This window comes from Vidua macroura, chromosome 1, assembly GCF_024509145.1.
Source record: "Vidua macroura isolate BioBank_ID:100142 chromosome 1, ASM2450914v1, whole genome shotgun sequence".
Lineage (NCBI taxonomy): Eukaryota > Metazoa > Chordata > Aves > Passeriformes > Viduidae > Vidua > Vidua macroura.
Genome location: NC_071571.1, coordinates 29,406,042 through 29,430,130, shown reverse-complemented (window position 1 = coordinate 29,430,130; position 24,089 = coordinate 29,406,042). Strand labels below are relative to the sequence as shown.

At 38.4% G+C, this 24,089-nt stretch overlaps 2 protein-coding genes across 3 annotated transcripts in view; one reads left to right on the top strand and one right to left on the bottom strand.

The window, feature by feature from the left end:
- The window catches only part of BZW2 (basic leucine zipper and W2 domains 2), a 56,521-nt gene extending 56,335 nt beyond the window's left edge, over positions 1-186 (bottom strand). The window contains exon 1 of the mRNA XM_053998423.1: positions 103-186. The gene's annotated coding sequence lies outside the window, so the exon portion shown is untranslated. The remainder of the gene's footprint in view (positions 1-102) is intronic.
- On the top strand, positions 105-23,642 carry ANKMY2 (ankyrin repeat and MYND domain containing 2). 2 transcript variants are annotated; one of them, XM_053998402.1, is made up of 10 exons: positions 105-186; positions 3,355-3,419; positions 11,112-11,250; positions 13,053-13,151; positions 15,206-15,366; positions 16,489-16,703; positions 17,526-17,661; positions 19,380-19,508; positions 19,884-20,025; positions 22,125-23,642. In XM_053998402.1, exons 1-10 carry the CDS (start codon positions 120-122, stop codon positions 22,346-22,348), a joined length of 1,377 nt encoding a protein of 458 aa, XP_053854377.1. In that variant the 5' UTR covers positions 105-119; the 3' UTR covers positions 22,349-23,642. The 2 variants fall into 2 exon arrangements, with proteins under 2 accessions (XP_053854377.1, XP_053854387.1); XM_053998412.1 differs by lacking the exon at positions 105-186 and adding an exon at positions 2,213-2,371.
- Positions 23,643-24,089: the final 447 nt, after the last annotated feature.

Genomic DNA, 24,089 nt, shown 5'->3' with positions numbered 1-24,089 from the left:
GCAGGGCGGGGCTGCGGGCGGAAGGCTCCGGGAGCAGCGGGGCGGGGGCGGTGCCGCGGGCGGGGGTGCTGCGGGAGCCGTCCCGGGCTGATCCCGCCTTACCGTGCGCGGGGGCCGCGATGGCTCCCCTCAGGAAAGGCGACCTGAGCGCGGAGGAGAAAGACTTGCTGGCAGTGATCGCCACAGGTGAGCCCTCCCGGCCCTCGCCGCTCGCGGCCGCGGGCCGCAGCTCCCGCGGGCCCCGCTGGCCGTGCCCCGGGAGGGATTTCGTGACCCCGCACGTTGCGGGCGGCAGGTGAGGCGCCGTTACCGGCCGCTCGCCGCGGGGTCCCCTCGCCCCCGGCCGCGCTCTTCAGGTCACGGCGCTGAGGGCCGCCTGCCTTCCGACCCCGCCTTCGGGCCGTCACCCTTCTCCCTGCCGGGGAGAGCGGCTGTTCCCATGGTTTACTTCCCTCTCGGGCAGGCGTGCGTCACCCAGGGAATGCAGTGGGGGGCGCGCTGCGGTGCAGTGGGGCTGGGGAAGCTCAACTGGGCGGCTCTAACTCTGCCAAAGAAAGCTTGCATCTTACTGGCAATGTCTGTTGACGTTTGCCTAATTATTGGTGTTAATGTCAGCTGCCAAAAAAACAAAAAAAAAAAGTTTTCTTGGGGGTAATCTGTTGTCAGACCAGGGCGTCTTTGCAGACAAGTTATTCTCACATTGCCAGCACTTGAGTTTGTTTGGGGTGTTTTGCACCTCTTATCCCTTATAATGTTCTATTTTACTATTCCTTATACTATCTTATAGTGTTCTCTCAGAGAGAGGAAAGGGGATCAATGTCTATCTGAAGGAAGGGTGTCAAGATGATAGAGCCAGGTGCTTCCCGGTGGTGCCAAACAACAGGACATGAGGCAATGGGCAGAAAATTCCACTTGAGTAAGAGTGGAATTGACCGCACACTGGAACAGATTAACCAGAGAAGTTGTGGAGTCTCCCTCACTGGAGATACTCAAGAACTGTCTGGATTCAATTCTGTGCCATGTGCTCTAGGATGAGCCTGCTTGAGCAGGGAGGTTGGACCAGATAACCAGACTGCTGTGGTCCCTTCTAACCTGACCCCTTCTGTGGTTTTGCATTTCATGTGAGTGTCACGGTTTCATTGCACTGTCTGTCACACATGCTTATTGCCAGGGGAATTTTCTGTCATTTGGGTTCCAGCAACATGAATTTCATAACCCTGAATAAATAGATCCCCTCCAGCTGGTATTTTGAAAATCATGAACAACATTCATTAATTGGAGGCAAATGAAAAATCTCACGTGTTCTATGCATTTTTATATGTAGTTTCCAGGCAATTTGAACACATGAAAGTTTTACTACAGTTTTGGTGCTTCACTCTCAGTTGTATTTAAGTGTTCCTCTGTGTCAGAGATACAAGCATAGGACAGTCAACAGTGAATTTATTGTGGACCAGAACCAGTTTGATTGACTCACTTTAATAAGTGTTTTAGACCTTGGTCTTGCAGACACCTCTGTCTAACTTACCTGATGCTTCTGATTAGGGTCATGGGATAATTCAGGTTGGAAGAGGCCTCAGGAGGTCTCTAGGCCAACCTCCTTCTCAAAACACATCAGCTGTGAGGTCAAATGTGATCGCTTAGGGCTTTTTCCCATCAGGTCTTGAAAACTTCCAAGGAGGATGGCTGCACAGTGTCTCTGGGCAATCTCCTTGCCTTACTGGGTTCATAGTGAAAATGTTTTTCCTTGTATCCAGTCTGAAGCTTCCTTTTATTTCAGCTTCTGCCTGTTACCTCTTGGCTTCCTACCATACCACCACTGTGAGGAGCCTGGCTCCAACTTTTAGCTCTGGTCAATTCTACAAGTCTGACTTCCATCAATTTAGTGTCTTGTTTGGAAATCCTTCGCTGTTTTGTCATACAGAACTCTGAGTTTGTAAACGCAACTTTGCTTTGCTTAGCTTGTATTAAAATTTACTTGAAGATCACCCCTTGAAGACTTTCTCTTACTGATGTTTGTTCTTTGGCTGGGATATTCTTCTGAAAACTGATCTAGTTCTTAAGAAGCTTCTAACATTTTTAGACTATAGCTATGTCTGGGGGAGTAAATTAGTTGATGGTTCTCTGTCTGTCAGTCAGTCAGGGGTCTTTATTAAGTGTGTGAGATGACTCAGGTGATTGTCTTTTTTCCTGAAATTAATTAATTAAAAGAAAAATGGTAAAAGCTCCTGTAGTGTAGTTAAATCACACCAAAAAGCATTGTGAAAATAAATTATTTCTAGTATTTCAATTGGATTTTTAGCCAAAACTGAAGTTGCAAGAGCTGTTTTGCTGAAAAATTGCTGGATGACCACCGCCTTCTGAAAGAGTGAAGGTAAACATGAACATAATTAAGTGATGCAGTGCTTATTTTTATTAAGCACATCTCTGCTGAAAGAGCTTTGCTTATGATTGAATCAGTAATTAGAAGTTTCTGTTAATTTGCAATAAATATTTTCCGAAGTCAGACTCTTGAAATAGCATTTATTTCTTTGTGCCTGTAGAAGCTGCATTGGCAATATCCGAATAGTCTTCCAGTGTGCTTTAAATCAGGTTCTTAGACCTGTGGCTTAGCCAAAAGGATTTTGCTAATGAATTGAAAAATAACAGGACAGTAGAATTGAAGAATAGATGTAGCCTGCTTCTTCTGGCACTTTTTTTTTTTCAGATCTCAGTCTACTTTGCATTTGGCAATTTTTACAAATGTCAGTGATCGAGCTACCTGGGTCCTTGTCCTTTCTATCTTTATTCTCTATTACCAAAAGCAAATTCATTCCACTCTTGTGAATGTGAAACATTGCAAATTTCAAATTGAAACAGGAAAAATTATGTGAGTAAATGATAAATCATGTTTCATTCAAACCAAAAAGTCTTTGAAGTGAGGTCATTTCCTTGAGAATGTAGACAGCTCTCTTAGACAAAAGATGCTCCAAAAGAGATGAAAGTACAAAATGTGTTACAATGCTCAGTATCACGACACTCATTTGGAGCTGTTCATGTGCTCTTTATGTTAGTGTCCTGTTCTTGTGTGTGTAGGTCAGTTACTTCACAAAAAATGGATGTTTACTTGTAGTTCATGCTTTCCAACTGTTCTTTGATGTTGTGAGTTCTCGGCTTTTAGCTTCTAGAACATAACACTGCTCATTCCTAAGCTTCTTCATTAAGTGCAATTACTTTATTGGTGGTTAATCTACGTCCCAATCAGTTAACATGCAAAGATTTTGATTCTAATGAGAAATGGAAATGACCATTTTCCTCCAGATTCTCAGTTTATTCTATTTCTCACCCCCTTTTCTCTCTTTGTCCTTTTATTTGAAGGAAACACCGAGGAGGCTGGAAGGCTACTGGGGAGCAAGAATGTCCGTGTCAATTGCTTGGATGAGGTACTGCAAAACTGTGCAAGTATTATGCTGAGTTTAATAAGGAAAATGCTAGGTCTGAAGGCCTTCATGTTGTTAAATAACATTTCTCTAACAGCAGTTGCTGTAGCCCTGAAAATCAGGGTTACTCTCAAGATATTTTCAGCCTGCAGATGAGTAATGAACCTTTGAAGAGTTCTTACTGTTTTTTAAAGAAAGTTTAAAGATTAATGTTATTTAAAGTACTACACTGTATTTTGTCTCAAGTTCCAGCCTGAGCTTTGTCTGTAAGGTAGGATAAATGCTGCAGCAAAACACGTCGGGGTGCTCCCTGACTTCTTGTCACCCTCACAAACAGTAATCTCTCTGCACAGTCCCTCTGTGGCAGACACGGCACCTGTCCCCATGCCATGCTTGGGTCTCATAAACAGACTTGGAGGGTGAGTAGCTTGATCAGAAATGGAACCACAGCCTTTTATACAAGTGGGTAAACATGTAGAAGATTAAATCCTGAAGTGCTACCTGAAGGTGGGAATAAGTTTGTGGAGAAAGGAACCTTATGTGATGTTCATGTTTCCTCTTATTTTTCTTTTTACAATGTTTTTCTAAAGCATGCAACATTAATATGAAATATAACATGCAAGCAAAACTAATTCCCCATCATGCATGATAAATCCATGTGTAATTTATCAATTTAAATGTTAATCTCTGGTTATTTTCACAGCTTTATAATTTCATAGGAATCACTGGGAAATTCTGAGAATGTGACTAGTTCAGCCTCTGGCTCAAAGCAGCTTCAGCTCCATGGTCAGATGAGATTGCTCTGAGTTTTGACATGTCTGGCCTTGTAAATCTCTTAAGGATGGAGACTGTAAAATATTTCTGGGCAACTTGTTCTACTCTCTTACTGTGATTTTGGTGAAAAAGTGTTTCCCTTATGTCTGAACCTCAGCTCAGGCTCAGTGTCTCTTGCCCTCCAACCACCATAAGTGGAGAGTTTGTCTTCTCAGTGATCTCTCTGTCAGCTCTGGCAGGCTGCTGTTGGGTCCCACAAAAGCCATTTCTCCAGGCTGTGCAAGCCCAGCTCCTGCAGTCTCTCTTCACTGTGCAAGTGCTCAGGTTCCTACTGTGTAGTGGTAGTACTCCATTGATTTTGTTGCAGTTTATACATGTCTTTATTGCACTGGAAGGCTCTAAATGGGACAGGGTATATTGTAGATGTAGTCTCATAAATGCTGAATGGAGAAAAATTGCACTTCTTTTACCAGATATCTTCATGGGATATTGTTAGCCTTTTTTTCTGCCAACAGATCCATTTTCTGATTTTTCTTAAGTTAAATACTAAACGTGAATTTCTATTGTATGAATTTCAACAAGTTTCTGTAAAACTAGTCAAACTAAGTTTTACAGTGAACTTCAGGAACCCAAGACACAATATAAACGTGCTTGCAAGTGTGCTTTATTGTATGGACATCAGAAGGTTTTCCTTAAGTGTAATTGCTGAATGACGGCAGCATTGCTGCAGTATTAGTGCAACATCCAGGATTAGTGTTGAGAGGATATGACTTATTCAAAGAAACCATATCTGAGTTATATCTCAGGCTATTGCTGTAGAAGAAATAGTATTAACAGTATTTACCCAAGTCTCACATCTGACTTTATACATAAGGCCCATAAAACTGTATGCAATGGACTTCTTGCAGACTCTTTTTTACTCCCAAGAATGGTGTGTAATCATGCATATTAAACAGGAGAAGGTTCAGGTTCGTTTAGGTTTCTTAAATCAATCAGCTATGTGAGTGTTGCAATTTTTCTTTTATAACCCATTTTTGCTCCAATGTGTTATTCTAATATCTATACAAAAGTAAGAGTGTGTGAAATCCCAATTAAACATCAGCTTAGTCTGTTTTTCATTGTTGCCACAACTTTAGGCTGCTCTCAGTGCATCAGATCTTATTTTTTTTCTCTGTTGCCTTAGTTGCTTATCTTGAAATTCACATTTATGTTACTACTGTTACTTATTTTGTTAATGTTAAGAAGTAAGAAAACCCTGAAGATGGAATGCTTAGGTATTAAAGTGGGAGCTCAATTCAGTTAGGAAATCATTTCCATCCTTGAAGACTTTTTTACATGAAAATCCATAGAATGAGCACAGGTTTAATGTAATTCTGTCTTCTAGCTGTGGTACAGCAAGCATGCAATCACAATTTAATAATTTCAGGCTGAAGAATGCACAGCATCAGAAGCAGGTTGTTACATAGTGCACTTCCTAATTTAAAAAGAACCCACACATAATCTGTTCCTTTCATTTTTGGTTTGACTGTATATTCTAACTGCTTGGATCCACTTTCTTGTACATTAAAAACTGCTAACAATCAGCTGTCTTTTCTCTATGTACCTTTACACAAGGACCAAGTCACATTTTAACATCTTCTAGATGCAGTGACCTTTTAAGTATCTTGCCTAAAGTTATGTTTCTGCAGCAAGTGAGCTATAATAAGTGGCTCTTCTTCAAATCCTTTCCAGTTGTTTCGGCTTCTTTCTTTAAAACCACACATATGAGCTGGATGCAGTATTTCAGCATTACTTCTGCTGTTGGTACATGTATTTAAAAATAAAAAAATTACTTCTCTAAGTCTGCTTGCTTTTCCTGCACTTGTTCTAAGACTCCCTCATACCCTTCACGTCATATTGGTCTGCTGAGCTCTGTTGAGAGTGTCAGCACTCAGTGTCAGAGTAAAATCCCTTCACTCAAATGAGATTCCCAGATGCCCATCTTCCAGAAGGTTGGAGATATCCAGCAGATACAGTCCTGGTTTTTCTCAGTACCCTTTCTGACCAAATCAATTGTTCTGTTGTGTCTTAATCGCTGTCATTATGAAAACAAATGCAATGGCTTTTCAGCAAAACTAGTCTTTAACAGTTTGGTGACTTTAAAACTTCAGGGACATTTAAGTTCAGGTGTCCTCAAACATTGGACAAATAGATGGGCTGTAGAAATGGATGTAAAATAAAAACAAATATAGTTAACTTAAATGCACACTGCTTAGTCATTTTTTTAATGGAGTGGTTGATAATTTGGAAACTTAGTATGGGAGAAAGTGTTCAGAACTTTTCTTTCCCCTGAGAGCGCAGAGCTTGTAAATATTGTGACTTTTTGTCAGCACTTTGCTGACTTGAACTCCATCCACAGCATGTGGCGAAAATATTTTAGATTGTTATAGAAAGGCAGGCTCAAGGAAGCACATGGGCTTTCCAACTGTGGAAGTTTCCTCTGATCATGTTGGTAGTTAAGGTTGCAAAGGACTACTGTAGTGCTATATCCCCTGGCAGATCAAGCCAACAGACTTGACCTGAAAAGTCCATAATTTTTCTCTGTTTAAAATAACTGTAAGGTTGTTCGTAATCTTCTTACATATAGAACTATCATCTGGTGTTAGCAACATTACTTTTTTCCTCTAGTTTGGTAATTCAGCTGTTCAGTTTGGTAATACATAATTTAGAGACAGTCCACTTCTCTGTGCTACAGAACCAAACACTTCCTGGGAATTACAGCGCACCTTGCTTATTCATGGCTGAGATGTGTGTAGCTTCACTCATACTGAGTATGTTCAATGGAAGGTTCCTCAGGTAATCTATCTTGCTATTCTAGTGTGAAAATCCTGTGCTAGCAGAAAATGCCAGATCCTTGGCCTTTGTTGAGGAGAGTTTTGTCTTTTGATGTTCTTTACATAGTACTTCAAAATACACAAACCAAAGAAAATTCCTCTGCTAGTAAGAATTATCTGGTTTCAATTCAAGTTGCTGATTGATGTAGGCTTTAACTTTTCATCACTGCAGATGAACTGAAAGATCATCAGAGGAACTAATGTGTTACATATGTGAAACCAGCAGCTGAGCAGGATGACCATAAAGGAGAACTATAGCTGTGATCGACACTTACTGAACAGTATTTCATATTCTAATTAGTCCATACTTAGCTACAGCTAAAATTATTTGTGTATGTAACTACCTAAAATCCTGCTTTTAGGAAATTTAAGATGTGTAAGGGCAATCTTATTCAAAAGCTTGAAGAGTGAAATTTCTAGAGACTTTCATCCAGTGAAGAGTCAAGCTGTATTTCTAGACTAACACCATTCAGTACAAGAGTGTTGATTTTGAAGAGATACATCAACAAGTATTTCTGCTTTGTAGCACCTGTTCTTTTTACATCATTTTTAGTAATGTCCCAAATACTGTCTCAAGTAAAGGCCAAACCTAGAGTTATGTGTTTTGTTTATAATTTTCTGACTTGAATTGTTTAGTGAACCTAAAGGGTAAAATAAGACATTCTTTCAGTGTTCATGTGGGGCTGCATTCCTCATTGGAAACTGAGCTGGGGAAGGGAGAGGTGAATGCTTTAATATTGCTGACATACAAGTGTCTACAGCAGATTTTCAGTTGTCCCATTCCTTTTTTATTTTTCCCGCTCTATTAAATAGCTGGTACTCTCATGTGCAATGCCTTAGTGTACCTCAGTAACTGCTGAGGGACTGCTCCAGTGTAATCCAGCCTGTATGCCACATCTTGACAAGGTTCCATGGTTGAGAAGAAGGGTGAAGTGAGCATGGGAATGTTGGGAGCACTTGGATTGTGCTTTTCACTCAAGTAACACAGGTTTATGTGGCTACTTCAGCAGTGAATTTTCATCCTGTTAGCCACAAAACAATACACACGTGATGTCTGTGCTCTTACACAGTCAGCATGAGTGTTTAAATGTTCACAAAATGGAGGGGTTTTGTGCCAGATATGCACATGTCATTGGAGTGGTAGATATTGTGCATTTTTTGTTTGTTTGTCCCACTTCTTGTTCCCTAGCTGTCATGTGTTTCCCTATTCCTCTGGTTGATGAAGGCTGAGCATGAGTTTTGTTGGAAACTTCCTTTGTAGTTCCTAGGAGGCAGAAGGTTGTTTTTCCATTTTATTGTCTTCATAAATTTGTTTTTATTCATCCTGTTGAAGCACACCTCAGCTGGAAGCTGATGAGGGATTGATCTGCTTTCTTCTTCCTCTGTGCTGGTGGTGGAGTCCAACCCCTCCCCGGTTCTGGTACTCATCTCCCTGCCCCTCCATTGACCCCATAGTTTGTTGTTTGGGTGATTTTTTTCATGAACTTACTTCCCCACTATGGCAGCAGTTCTTAGAATCCCATTCTTTAGTCTGCTTTTGGGTTCTTTTCAGCATGAGGAACTGGGAAGGATGGTCTGTAATGACCGGGCTGGCTGTGCCAAGAGCCCTGTTGTGCCAGGGAGGCCTTGTTGGTTGGTGAGCTGGAGAAACCAGTCAAGAGAAGTGCCAGCTAATTTTTAGAGGCACTGCAAACACTATTCATCTTGAATGGTGAGACATATAGGAAATACTTAGAACCTTGCAGAAGAGAAAAGATGTTACAATGTAACATACCTGCAAAAAAAAAAAAAAAAAAAAAAAAAGCTGGGAAGGATTCACTTTTGTCCTGGGGAATAAGATTAAAAAGTTCAGTTTTTTTGGTCAGAAGAATGTTGCATGGTAACAGCTAGAAAAAGGATCCTTCATCTGATCTTTCATAGTGGAACAAAAATTTGTTTCATCTGTATGCTTAATAAACCATCTGCAAGTTTTGTCTTTTAAGTACATTGTATTGACAATCCAAATGTCATCTGTGAGAAAACAGACTCTTGCTGGACATTCAGGCTGAGAAAAGTATTTGCAGTCAATCCAGTTTCTGTGTAGGGACATAATACAGGATATCAAGCATTTCCAGATAAATTTGTGTCTAGCCTGACCCTCTTTTGTTTACTGTGAATGTGAAAAACTGATATTAATGTGACTTTAAATCCAATTTTATAACAACCATCGACATATTTTTTGCCTGATAAGTTTTTTTGATCCACACCACAGCCTGACACGTCTAAAATTAAATCAAAGGATTTTAAAAAAACAGTTTTCTGGGAGGAGAGGATAAAACAAACCCAGTTCTTTACTTTGTCATATAATCTTCAGGTCTTAATTGGAACAACTGGCTTTCAAGATGTAACCAAACTTAAAAGTCGTTGTTTTCTAAAAATTCTTTCTCCCATGAAAAACCATGCTGTGTTTATATTCCCTTACTGCAGTACCTTTCTGTGCTGCTAAGGGAGACAAATCCCTACTGTGACTTCAGACTGGGATTGGCCTGTAAAGTTGCTTTTGGTGTAACATTATGAAATGTAATATAATAAAAAGTATTTTATATAGTAGGACAGAAAGTCTTTATTCAACATTTGAGACACCCCAAATGAAATCTAGCAAAAGCAAAGCCACCTGTTTCATATTCATGAAGGGATCTTTTTAGGTATTTTGTTTCTTCAATGGCAGTTTATATTGCATTTTACTAAAATATGTGGGTTACTAAAATATAATGCATCAAGTAAGCACTTTCTATTAGTTTCAGTTAGGATGGAGAGTAATGAAACTGTAATACTTTAAAATTATTATACTTTTAACTTTTCCAATTTCCGTCACCTTTAGAAATTTTTTGAAAATTACGCTGGTAAATTAAAGTTACTTGGGTTTCACTCAGTCATAAATTGAAACAAGAAATACATTAAGGCTCAAAAACTGACAATTACATTATTTCAGAGTATCTCATTACCAGGCATTTACAGAGCTGGAGTAATGTTGTACATGAATGTATTCAAGCACACAGCCTTGACTGGCAAAAAAAGGAAGAGAATGCCATTATGATTTTCTTCAGGGACAAACTAAAGCACTCTCCCTGGTATGCAGTGTTGGAGGGTGTTCTTGGACAGTTAAAGTGTCTTGGCTGATAACATGAATCCTGACCTGATGTTAAGTGAAAATAAACAGCATACTGGAAAAAGCATACTATATTCTGAAAATAGAGTGTCATGCAATTTTCTCAAACAGCAGCATGTTTCTCCCTGCCCTTGAAGAGGGAGAGAGCCTGCACTAGCAGTTCACCCTAGTTCTGAAAAATTCCTCTGGGGTTTCCCCAGCTTTACCTTTTTAATCACACCTCAGTCCTCCCATGCTGAAGCTAATCCTTTTTGCACTGGGGCAGTTGATCAGTCAGGTTTGTTAAAGTCTGACAAGAGCTGTGTGTCTTTATGAGGTCCTTCAGAGTTCTGGCTGATCATGGACACAATGCCAAAAGGGTGGAGAAGTGGGAGAGAGGCAGATGGCAAAATGACCAGTAATCATGACTAAAAATGAGCAAGATGGGTTTCAGAGACAGAAAATCTTGGTAATGTTTAAAACAACAACAGCCTATTTCTAATTTTCTTGCTGCTTATCATATAAGCCACAGCAGGGGAGAAAAAGGTAACATAGGAAGCTAACAAGTTTTGTAAACCAAGCTTTTCCAACTAGCAGAAACCTTAGTTGTCTTCAACACTAATGTCTTACATAAAAGGACAATGATAAATTGACTGTAAATGATTTTCATTTGTTCAACACTGCTCTGTTTTCAAATCTATAGCACAGCAAAATCAGAAAACTGACATGGAAATCTGCTGCATGTTAGTAACTGTATCTTTTCATGAAGATTTTGTGAGGTTTTTGTAAATAAAATACTACGTGAGGCTTTGGTAGTTATATTGAATATGTGTGGCCAAGTAAAAATGATCAGTGATATGAAGATCAAGAGATGTAACATTCATTTTTGTATGCTACTTGCTTCTCCCTTTCTTTTGCCAGCATGGCATGACCCCTCTGATGCACGCAGCCTACAAAGGGAAGGTGGACATGTGCAGGTTGCTGTTGAGACACGGAGCTGATGTAAACTGCAATGAACATGAGCACGGATACACTGCCTTGATGTTTGCTGGACTTTCAGGTAACTTCTCACTAGACTCAGATCACCGATTTTTATGACATCAATGGGTACAATTTGCCATAAGTTAATTTAAAAGTGAACATTGACATGCTTTTATTATTCAGGTTTGCTGTTATTTATGTGAACCATGCAACTACGTCATGATCAGTAAAATCCTATGGGCAGTGCAAAAGGAGAGCTTCTGTTCAGGCTCATCTAAAAATTTATGTTCTTCAGCATTTTGAGGCATACAATCTACTTATCCTGTACCTACTTTGTCCTGTTTGTTCGAGATCTCAACATTCACTTCCCTGGGACAGTTTTCTTGTGCAGTGGGATACATTCTGTTTACTTAAACTGCGTTACACTGAAAATGATGTTGCACCAGTAGCTTTTGGTAATATTTGAGACTTCTCAATCCAGTATTTTTTAAATTTTGTCTTTCTCCTACATTATTTTTCCAACTATCCTGTGGGCTTTTAAAAATATATTTAGTAAGTTTTAAAACCATGTTTTCCCAAAATAATTTTTGCTCTCCTCTTACATTTTTTTTTCTTGAGAGTGCTTATAGCTGTATGTATCTTCTCCTGTCTCAAGTGGTGGTTTGCAGCTTTCCTCTTGCTATTCTTTTTCCCTGATGGCTGGACCAGTAATTTCCTTGAGTGAGAAAAAGACACTACATTAAAACATTGTTCCTTCTGGAGAAAAGATTTTATTTAGGAATATTAGGTTATTTTAAGTATCTTCTTTCATAGACCACTTATGACTTCCCAAAAATGAGATTCTAGAGGAGTCAGGTTTCTTAGCAGGTAGAGTTTAAACTGCCTTCATTCATCATAAGTATTAAAAAAAAGGCCTATGTATGTATAGGAACCTCAGCTAGATCGTCAGATTGTTTTCCAGCTACAACTTCAGTAAAAAGATTTGTGAAATTCCAGTGTTCTGTGGTATTGAGCAATATCACAGCTGCAGCAGATAGATGAGAACAAACTCTTAGAAGCTGTTAAATTACTGCAACTGTATGGAAAATGCTGGATTTATACAATTTTCTCACAGCTGAGCTTTTAGCTTGCCATCCTGGGTGTGAAATCTTCTGAATGTTGACTTTAGAGTCTGTTATCGGTGAGCACAAAAGGTACATGAGCACTACTGATGAAGTGACTTTGTTTTTAAACATTCATTTTCATTCACCATCCCCTTTTTGTATTCACATTTCTGTACTTAGCATGTGCACAAAAACTGATAAAGTAAGAATACCTTTGAAAGCAGAACCAGCAGGAGTGGTGACAAGTGTCCTTTTTTAGTCTCTGAAGGGCACCAATTAAGTAATCTAATCTTCCCATCAAATTTTAGCTTCATTTTACTTGGTATTTAGCCCAGTCTGAATTCCCAGTTCCCACTGTGGAGAAAGGAACAATCTGTTCTGTTCAGTGTGTTCCTGCTACATCATAGTCCTGAATGTGTTTTTCTTCTTAGAATAGCAAGTGTAGTTGAACTGTTAAACTAGATAAGTAGAATTTCCTTCTATACTGCTGTCCAGAGGGACCAACCTCAAGTGTAGCTACATACATGAGTATGACTCCCCTAAGCTCCATGGGAAGCTGTCTGTACATTACAGAGAGAAGAATTACACCTGCTGGAACTCTAAATAAGCACATGCTTTTCTCTTAATCCATGCTTAAAATAATGACATTAAGAACATTCATTTTCCTCAGTGTTGTACCTGGTCTTTAAGAAGTTCAATACATCTTTTTCTGAAGCATAGAGAATTATAAATTCTGATTTGTCCTTGCTCATTCCCCATATCTTTCCTGCAAATTCAGGAAACAAGGAAATCACCTGGATGATGTTAGAGGCTGGAGCAGAAACTGATGTTGTCAACTCTGTGGGAAGGACAGCAGCTCAGATGGCTGCTTTTGTGGGTGAGATGAAAATTATTCTCATTTTCTAAACCTTTAAAGAAGTAAAGTGTTAGAGTCTGATGCTTTTTCTTGGAGAAACATTATTTAATAACTTGTTCTGAGCTGACACGTAGTTGAGCTATGTTTTCCACATCTCATCATGTAAGAGTCAATTTGTGTTGTATTCCTATGTTTGATTTCCTAAAAACACAGATGATCTTGCCTGTGAGAACAGGTGCTATACAAGTGTGTAAGCTTTTGCAATGTCACCGCTTTGGAAACAGTAAGAGGAAGCTGGTTGCATTGGAGGGGTCTGAAGTGCAGCACCAAGTGCTAATGGGAGGTTCCCTTGTGGAAAAGGATGACCATAGTGCCAGGAGCCAGGAACTCAGCTGAGCTTTGCAGCTGTGTGCTGGCAGCAAGCCACCCCCTGCCCTTCTCCCAGACTTCTGGGAGAGGGAGAAGTCTTGGAACCTCTTCTGAGGTAGTCACTACTTACTAAGCTGAACTTCACTAGAAAAAGATTTGTCATTCCAGCATGCGGAATTATCCCTGGCAAAACATGCAACAAGCTTTTTTGCTGTTGTTGTTCTGGTTTTTTGGTCTTTCTTTGGTTTTACAAGCCCTTCTTAAATTTTTTACCCTCCTTGACAATACTAGGTTCCTGGCTTAATGTCCCACTTCTTCTCTAGCAAGGAGAATTGATAAAATATAATGAGGTTAAGTGGAGTCATTTCCAATGGCACAGCTGTTCCTTCCCAAAAACAAGGACCTATATTTTCTTTCAGACACAACCTTCTCATGGTGTTTAAATGCCTGAGAATTCCCTTTCAAGTCCTTTTGGTGTTCTGAATTCAAGGCTACCTTGCCATTTAGATTTACTTCCTTGAGTAGTGATTTAGTGCTAAGATTCAGTTTCCATTTTATTATTCTGCTGTTTTAAAGAAGAAAAGGCTGACATTGCTCACTTGAGGTTCGAGCAGCAAAACCTTAACTATTCATTTAAGTATCAAAGAAGCCTATTCCTATTAATTATCCTTTGGATTTGGAGAGTCTTTTCCAATATGATGGTGTTTGGAGTAAATGGGGAATATTGTCTCCAACATAATTTTTGAGAATTCTTGTTTAAAATCTCATCACATCACCAAGGTAGCATAAATATTTTCAGGCATACTGAGATACACTACTCTCTAAAAGTCTGCACATTGGAATCTATTCCTGTTCCTTTTTTATTCTTTGTCCAATCAACATTAATTCATCTGCCTGTGTGTGGGAAGTGAGGATACTTCTTCCCCTGTCATTTGTCTTACACTGTGCTCTATTAGCTCAGAACTGTCGCTTCTAAAACAGTGGAGGATTTTAAATGCTGGAATTTGGTTGGCTGTGTCTTCTACTGATTATAGGATTAGTGCCAAGATAAATCAATCAATTTGAAGAATGTGGTCCTGAAGTAGAAAAGATAAGTTTTACTTTCCCTTTAGTCAAATAATCCATTGTATTATCAGATGTAGAAAACAAGAAGAGGGTGTAACTTTTCTAATCTTGTTACTTTCATTATAGTCCTTTTATTTTTGGTAAACTTTAAGCATGTTCTGTTCTTATAACTTCTCCCACCACAGGTTAATACAGTAATACCTGCTTCAGGTCTGAAAACTTAGGAGTCTCCATGCAAATGCCATTAATTTCAAAAGTACAAAGTAGAAAAATCTTACCTTGAAAAATTATAGCAGCAGTATGAGACTACTAGTATCATATAATATAGGGGAGAAATAACTGTTCTCTTAGTTGTGGCTTATCAGGGAAAGAGAATGCAGGAAGGGGACAGGATATTCAAAATGAATTTTCATGAGGGCATTCCCTGCTGGGAGTCACTAAGTTAATAACACTTACTGAAGATTAAAACTACATGCAAGAGAATGACAAGAGTTGCCTTTGCATGTGGGTAATTCTCACTTGTATTGCTTATATTAGATTGGGGTTTATGTTTTTTGTTTGTTTTTTTGTTTGTTTTTTTTTTGTTTGTTTTTTTTTTGTTATTATTTCACTGGTGATTTTTTTTTCTTGTGTGCCTTTAGGTCAACATGATTGTGTGACTGTCATCAACAACTTCTTTCCACGTGAAAGGCTGGACTACTATACTAAACCACAAGGCTTAGACAAAGAACCAAAACTGCCAGTAAAATTAGCTGGGCCTCTGCATAAAATTATTACTACTACCAACATGCATCCTGTTAAGGTGGAGTAATGTGTAAATTGTATGTGTTTGTTGGTGTTGGAGTGGTTTCTTTGTGTCAGAAAGCATTCTGCTCTTCTGCAAGGTCAGCTGAGATCAGAAGCATTATCTGCAAATTCAGCTACTTCTGAAAAAGAGGAAGAATCAGGCTCAACGTTTAGATGTGATTAAAAAAATATTTCAGTGTTTGTACACACCAGAATCTTGAAGTAACACCTTTAAGTGGAGCGATTCTTATTCCTTCTATCAGTAACCGTAAATAACTGTCTTTTTTGGCTTTATTTCTCAGCCCCACTTGAAGTGAAAACGTAAAACAAGTTCCTATTTTAACAAAATCTCATTGTTCTCTCAATGCTTTTCTCAGCATGTATCTTCCTACCTTCATCACTGGTTCTCCACAGTAACATCTACCACTGCTGCTGTTTCTGAAAGTATGTGCAAGATAATGTTTATTTTACTTCCCAGGATATTGCTGACAATAATGTCTTTTATGGTTTGCTCCCCCAGTGTAGTTCAGAGAAATGAATGCACCTACATTCAAATACAAATTCCTTGGGCTTTCCAGTCAAAGTCCAGAATTTTTTAACAGTTTCCAGCCAGGTATCTGCAGTACACAGAGACAGTAGTGCACCAGTGGCAGCTAATTGAGTGAGTAGAGCATACAGTTTCCTCTTAGAATATTTTATTCAGTGCTTTACTAGGCTACAGGAAGTACTCCACAATTATGTGAGGTTGATGTGTTCTGTGAAACTGCTTAAATCATAGAAGTCCTTAAACTATACAAGACTGTAGTGCTCAAAAGGAAAGAGATTTTAGGATAGTGTAGGTAGCTTCTATAACTTTCTTTAGAACTAGTTTTGATTTTTCAGGTTCTTATTCTAAAAAACAAAACAAAACAAACTTGCTATTTTTAATACCAGTCTTAGTTGTAAATGTTTTCTTATATGGGAACTGTGAATTACAGTATATTAAATAAGAATGGTAAATAATGACTGCAAAAAAGAAAGGGAAGACTGCATAAGAAGGAAGTAGAAGAATATTAGAAACTCCACTGAAACTTAGCCACAATGAACATAATGCCAATGCACAAGTCTTAATTGGATTACATTTTCTTCAATCTTCTAGATCGTGTTGCTGGTGAAAGAGAACCCTCTGTTGGCTGAAGTAGAAGCACTGCAGAAATGTTACAAGGTTCTGGATCTCATTTGTGAGAAATGCATGAAGCAGAAAGATATGAATGAAGTTCTTGCTATGAAAATGCACTATATCAGTTGCATCTTCCAGAAATGTATTACATTTTTAAAAGAGCGAGAAGATAAACTAGATGGGTTTATCAAAAGGTGAGTATTTCTACAGAGAGGTCTGAAAGCACATGTATGCCCTGGCATTACAGATACCAGGAAAAAGACAATTGAAGGAATAGATTGGATTGGTTTGGATAAAGGCTATGACAAATAACTTGTTAAATAATCCCAGCTGCATTTACTCCAGGGTGGCACTGTCTCCCTTTTTTCTGTGTCTGAAGTGACAATGTCCTTTCCTGGGTGCAAAGCAAACGTTCCTAGAATTTCAGCTCTGCTGGAACTGGTTGGATCTTGGCATTTACATATACACCATGAAGCAGCAGACAGCAATGTGTGATTGAAAAAAAGGGGAGTGATAGCCTTGAAAAAAGAATTTCTCAGTGTCCAATATGGTTCATCTGGGAACATTTCTTGTGCCATTTTGCTCTCCAGCAGTCATACAGATTGAGATTTTTTTTCAAAAACACTTAAGCAAATGAGAACTGCAAGTCCCACAGATTCTGGATGCGACTCATCCTCTTAAATAACTTAGACAGATCTTCAGAATCTACTGAGTTACAAACCAGCTGCCTGATCTTACATATCAAAGTAAGTGACCTGACTTTTAGAAGGATCACGTTCCCTCATACACCACTGTGGATTTTTACTGAAATCCTCTGTGAGACTGAAAATTATGAAATCAGCTTTCACATCATGAAATTGAATAGTTCATCAGTGATGAATCTACGAAGTTGCCAAATTATTGTGAATTCTTCTCTATAATCTGAAAGGGGAGAGAGTATAGCATGCTATATGTGTTTGTTCTTGAATATATTTACTATGTGATTTCTTATTTTACATGCATTTTAAAAAATTTAGCCTCTTGAAAGGGAGAGATAAAGATGGTTTCCCTGTGTATCAAGAGAAGCTAATTCGAGAAAGTATCCGGAAGTTTCCTTACTGTGAAGCCACGTTGCTCCAGCAGCTTGTGAGAAGTATTGCTCCTGTTGAAATAGTAAGTTTTTCCCGTCAAGAAAATCCTTTCTCAGTAACTTGCATAGTAAATCCAGGTTGAGACATCTTTCTGTCCTCAGTTTCTGCAACATATTATATTAAGCAAAGGGTTTTCATGTCCCTAAACTCTCTGGAGCTGGATTTTACATATTGCAGGAAAATGCTCTAAAGTACTTCAACTAGTATTTTTTTCATGTGCCCATAACAAATGCTTAAACACCTCAGCCTTTAAAGAAAACTGATGCAATTTTCTTGTCTCTGAGCTTTCTTTTCCTCCTCTGGGATGTCTGTTCAGTTTTTCTATGCCAGTTCACTTATTGAAATGGTAGATTCAGAAAAAAAGCTTAATTTGCAGTCTGTTTTCACAATGTCTAAATTCAGTTTAAGATTGAATAAATTCCTAGATTTAATGCATTCATTTGTTCTATTGTACACAAGAAGTTGGTAATATATGATGGTAGAAAAAGGAGAAACATTCTGTGGGGTTCCTTTTATCACAGAGAGGGAGAGTCGAGATGATGCAATGTGCAGCAAAATTTATATCTAAATTAGGAAATCAAAATTACAAGTTAAAAATCTAACCTCAGTTGTCCTCTTAGGTCTTTGCTAGCACACTCTTCATTTTAGGACTATTTATTGCTTCATAATAAATTTTACACAAGAGTGGCTGTTCTTTTTTAAGCATGTTCTCTCTGGTCTCTGAGAGAGAGATGTTGTACGCACAAACACTGGGGAACTGGAACAATCTTGTGATGTGTTTGGATTATTCAGAGCCAATTAAAAATAGCCTCCATCTTAAGTGGCTCCAGGTCTGCTAAAATATCCTGAGGCTTAGTGCAATCTCTACTGTTTGCCTAAGCCAGGAAGATAAACACAGTGTGAAAACATAAGCCATTGTGATGCATTACAACTTGCTTTAGAGTTAACATTTTCCTTCCTGTTGCTTTTTTCTTAAGAGAGCCTGCAATCTTTTATGCCTTTAAAGCAAAGACGGTTTATTCCATTGTATTTCTGTCCATTATGCAGAGCTGGAAAGGAAGTGATACTGTAATTTTTATTTATGTGGAAGCTTTTGACCTTTGTCACTGCACAATTACTTGGATTCAGTCTGGGCATCTCAGTGTTGTTGTAGTAGTTATGATTGTACATATTCCATGGTAGTCTGACAGTTTAAGGAATTACTTAGAGCCAGAACTACTTGACGTTTTTTCTTGGAATATTTACATCATTGCCCGAAAGAATAGTTTTAATGTATGGTTACCTAAACCTTACTGCTTGCATTGCATGGGAAGGATGCTGCAAATAACATCTAAATAGTAATATGCAAATAATTGAAAATTTCAAGTTCTGACCATTTGGTCTGTAGCACCTGTGTGCACTGAGCACAACAGTGACAAATGAAACATGTTTTTGTGTGCCAGCACAGAGACTGACCTGCAAAAATCTGCTGCATAGGATCTACAGGTGTAAAGAATGTGGAGTTTATTAATAACTTACAGAGGAAATACACAGAAGCTCAGGGCTTAAGTTCAGTTTATCTAAAGATAAATCTTAAGTTGTGCATGTTAGTTGAAGTTCTGTGATTTGGTTTTATGTTTTTACTGCTGCAGCAGCTTCAGTGAGACTGACACTTGCGTTCATCGTTTCTGGTCTTCCCTCGCGCATCCCTCTCTGCAACAGTGCTGGCTTTTAATCTCATTACCACCTCTTGTCTTTCAGGGCTCTGACCCCACAGCTTTTTCTGTGCTTACACAAGCGATTACTGGCCAAGTGGGTTTTGTGGATGCTGAATTCTGTACAACTTGTGGGGGAAAGGGAGCAGACAAAAGGTGCTCAGTCTGTAAAATGGTAAGAATAAAAAAAAAATAGTTGCACTGAGGTGCTGAGGATTTTGAATGCTTCCCTATTTACTGTGTAGACTTAGGAGGAATGGCATGCATGCCTGCACTGAAGACGTTCTTTTGAGAAAGATGCCTGAAATTCACAAGTAGGAAGGAGTACTGGATTTCCAAGTGTGTACGCTTAAGAACGAAGAAAGAGCAAAAATTCTGTTTGTTTAGAGTTAATAAAAAACTGCCCTTTATAGATTCTTATATAGAATCAGTCCATATGACCTTAAAAATACCATTAAGTGCTATACATAGATATTTAACTTGCTGCGCTAAGAAATGCAAGGAAATTTTTTTAGTACGTGAAAATGAATTAATAACTGGTAACTTTCAGGTGATGTACTGTGACCAGAACTGCCAAAAAATACACTGGTTTACTCACAAAAAAGTCTGCAAGATCCTGAAGGAAATTCATGAGAAACAAGAACTAGAAGCTGCCAAAGAGAAAAGGAAACAAGAAAAGAAGCAAAACAAAGGTTAGGATCTGTTGTTCCCTTGCTGAAACTAATGCTGTGTTAACTGCATCACAAAGAGCAATTTAACAGGTCTTAAAACTGCAACAGCTGAGGTTGGGAGAAAAATCTTTGAAACATAACAGCAAAGCTGTGTTTGTTGGGATTCTGGCCTTTAAATTTACAAATGCTGTATACATCCAAATGTGGTTTTTAATGATGCAGTTACACAGATTTCTACAGTGGAAGCATTCTGATTTACACTGCACTGTTTCGAAGTCCAGATCTTTAATCAAGCTGGTGCAGAACTTTAATGCTGCTTTATGTTTTGTTGGAGGTGTTAAGACAAGTTGGTTAATAAACAAGTAGCCTGCTCCTTCCAGTTGCAAATGTTAATGTAGATGTTAAATCTCCCATAATATTTCTCTTCATAATCACAGTATCAACTTAATTGTGTTGTGTGCTTGAATGTGAGGAAAGCAAGCAGTAGTCTTTAAACTGCTCATGGTGGTTTTCTCCCTTCAGGAAACAAGTATTTAAATCATAATAACCTAATAAACACCGTATTGCCCCTTCCCATGTTTCTTCAAGTGAAATAATAGGAAAGTAGGGGATGAAACCACTTTTTCTATTCTACAAGTTACTGGATTTCCCTTCCTTTGTTTTAAGGATTGTAGAAGTGCACTGCAGAAATCATGGTTGCCTTAACAATGGTAATGTTCAGCTGTACTCAAAATAGCAGGATATAAATGAGTAATAAATCAGTAATAATTGAAGTTTTCAACAGTTTCCTCTGTTGATCCTGTTACAAGAGCTGCTGTTGCACGGGATCAGGATGACTGGAAGTTGGAGGCAAGATATTAGAAATCCCAGTACAACAAAACATAATGAGCTGTGAGTGGTGATGCCCCACCTGCTGTCCTTTTCAGAGGGAGAGGCAGGATCTTGGTGAATAGCTCTTCTCCTTTCCTGCCTAAAAAGGGAAGCTAACATATTCTGTTATGTTTCTACTCCACTATCTACATGTTAATCTTCATTAACAGATTCAGGTAGATGGCCAGCACACTATAGACCTTATCCAATTATGCATTGTTAGTAAGACACTGAAGTCATCTGAGCTTCAGGTCACCTTGTGAATGGTGTTGTAGCAGAGCATTTCATATCAACAGCAGTTTTATTTCAGAAAGTTAGTAATACCCACTACAAATCCTGTACATCAGGAAAGTAATAATTAAAAAAGCAAATGCAACAGCTGCAAGTACAAGCAAACTCAAGAGTTTAAGGGTTTCTGCTATACAGGGTGAGTGTCAAGAAAGTCCACGTGTCAGCTTGTGCAGGAAGTTCTTAGCTCCCTGCCATGTAAGACCTTGGCAGGGTTATGGCTAGCTAGCTATGACTATTTTTGGCTGTCTATCAAATCACAACAGAGCAATAAACCAAGATATAACTACTTCTCCCAGTTAGGCTTTCCCCTCCTTCTTTTCAGAAGTCCTAGCATGCAAGCCCTACTTGGTAGAATCGGGGAAAAAAGTTATTTAATAACTTTTTTTCTCAGAAAACATTGCTTGAAGAGTAAAGGTGCAATAGCTTATTCTGTTCCACGCAGTCAAGTTAGAAATTTTAGGATGACTCATTTCAACCAAAGTTCATTGTTTTTAATTTCTTCAGTCTGTTTTATATAGAAATGCTTCCTATGTAGTTGTGTCCATGCCTTTTTGATTGAAAACAAACTCCACCTGTACTTGGTGTTTAACTGGCTTGCAGCCATTCTTTGAAAAGCTGGTGATAAGAATAGTGTCAATAAAGCATGTTTGAATTGAAAGTTAAAATAACTAGTGTCCTACTTTGCTCCTCTCTGTAATAAAAAAAAAAAAAATTAGTCTGGCAAAAAATGGGAGAAAAATTAATGAGAGCTTTGTTTAGGGTTAGTTCCAGATTAACCTTATACCAATTTAAGCAAAGCTTTAGTGCTTTGGGTTTTTTCAATGAATCTTTTCTAAATAAATCACTTCTGTAATTGATGCAAAGTATTCTAGTGCTACTGTTTTTCAACAATAAAAATGTTTGCTTGCAAAGGAGTTCAGTGTTTATTAATTGTGTTTATTAATTTCTATTTTGTTTAGACGAAATGCAACTAGTAGAGGGTAGTTCTACAAGTGAAGAGCAGTCAGAAACTGGTCCAGATTGTACAAAAAATGTGGATCCAAATCATCCTACTGATGGAACAGAAGAACCTGAATTTACCAAAGAGATGGAGGCACTAGCCCTGCAACCTGAAAGTCCGCTGGAGAGTGAAACTGCCTTAGATGACATTGATCTTCAAAAAGTCCAAGATTCTGAGGAGTAAGAAGATAAGAAGGGACTGAGAGATCTCAAGGGTACTAAAGAATTTTTCATGCTGACCATGTCTGAGTTCTTGGAGCATGGCTTATGCAAGACTTCTTTTAAAAGACAGAATGTCTCTGTTAATCCAGAGATAGAATACTGGCTACTTTATCTATAAATACTCCAGGTTTTGTTGTAAATTGTCAAGATACCTATTTATTATCTGCTAAAAATTAGTGGCATAGATCCATCTGTATGTATACCAACAATAAGCCTAGTGAAACTCTTGAGTTTCTGTGGTTAATGAACCACTTACTGAAAAATGAACAGCATTTTATTTGGGTTATTCATGTTTTCCAAACTTAAAACTTACTTTAATTGTAATTTAATTTTTTTTTTCTGCAAGTACATAGGCCTGTAGTTAAAAAGCACTGGAAGGCCAAGTGTTAAATTGAGGCTTGTTTCAGCACTTTATGAAGCTTTTTCTGAAGGAATTCAGTAGCAATTAAGTTTCTCCTGATACTCATCTGAACTCTCAGTTTTTCATGACATTACTGTAAATATTTTTGACTAGTGAGAGCACAAAAATAATGTCTATCTTATGGCAATTGTAGTAAATGAAACTGCTGTTTCAGGTGTCTCAAGCTGATGGTGAAATGTGTATTTCACTATTGGTTTGGTCAGAAATACTCCAAAGTCTAATGAAGGGAAGACCAGAATGACTCAAAATATTTTGACTGACAAGAATAATGCATTCTAAATAATTTTTCGGGTAAAGATGCCTTAGAGAACAGTGGGATGTTGCTTATGAATTATTTCATAAACAAAAAATCCTTAGTATTTTTCATGGTGAACTGAATGATTAGATGAGAAAATTCATGTGTGCATTGATAGAACTGGGATTTCACTTCGGCTTTCAGATAAATACCAGATCTAGAAAATAGCTTCTGTCAACTTTGTTTTTCACTCAGATTTATTTCTATGTCTCATGAAATCAACATGTGGGAATGCCACAACTGAAAATATCACTTGCTGCATAAGGATGGCAAAATTGGAGACTGTCTTATTGTCAGCTGAATCACTGGCGTTTTAAATATAGCAGTATTCTTCTAATTAGAGGCGTAAGAACCAGCCTCAAAACAGAGAAAACACTATTAATTTTTTTTTACTATTTAATATGTTGAAAGTTTTTGTTTCATATTCTCAAAACTGTAAGAGTGAGGATACATAAATCCACCTGTGCAGAGAATGTACCTGTGTTTTAATTTCAAGGATTAGTAGATAGTGAAAAATAAAGGGAATTTTTTTTAAAGAAAGGGGCTATGTGGCAATTCTGTTTCCTGCGTCTGTAACACAGTGACATTCTCATGTGACATGCAGGGGACTCCTGTAGCTTGACTATACAAGTTCAACTTCATGACAATTTGCAGGCAAGAAATGCCTACCTGGAACTCAGATCTGCAGTCATGCTGTAGTCACCCTTCACTCTGAGGTCTGGGAATGCAGAAGTGCTGCTGCCTCCCTCTTCCACTCACAGCATTTGGGGCTCACAGGGGTGTGTTGCTCTTCAAGGATTCTCTGAAAATGCCATCCCTTCAGGGAAAAAGAGTCAGGGTTTTGGAAGTGTGCTAAAATCCCTAGCATCACAATCCTGCTTTCATTCTCTCAGTAGTGGTGCCTTGCTCATTGGAAATCTTTGATTCCCCAACAAGCCACCGGACAACCTCATCTCCACCCTGCTTCCAACAGGAAGGTTGGACTTA

What these genes read in the sequence shown, in the direction of transcription:
- ANKMY2 (XM_053998402.1), top strand. Translation starts at nt 120, where the DNA reads ATGGCTCCCCTCAGGAAAGGCGACCTGAGCGCGGAGGAGAAAGACTTG. An exon ending in CCAACATGCATCCTGTTAAG is followed by an intron (nt 15,367 to 16,488) that starts GTGGAGTAATGT and finishes TCAATCTTCTAG; the next exon opens with ATCGTGTTGCTGGTGAAAGA. An exon ending in GGTGCTCAGTCTGTAAAATG is followed by an intron (nt 19,509 to 19,883) that starts GTAAGAATAAAA and finishes GGTAACTTTCAG; the next exon opens with GTGATGTACTGTGACCAGAA.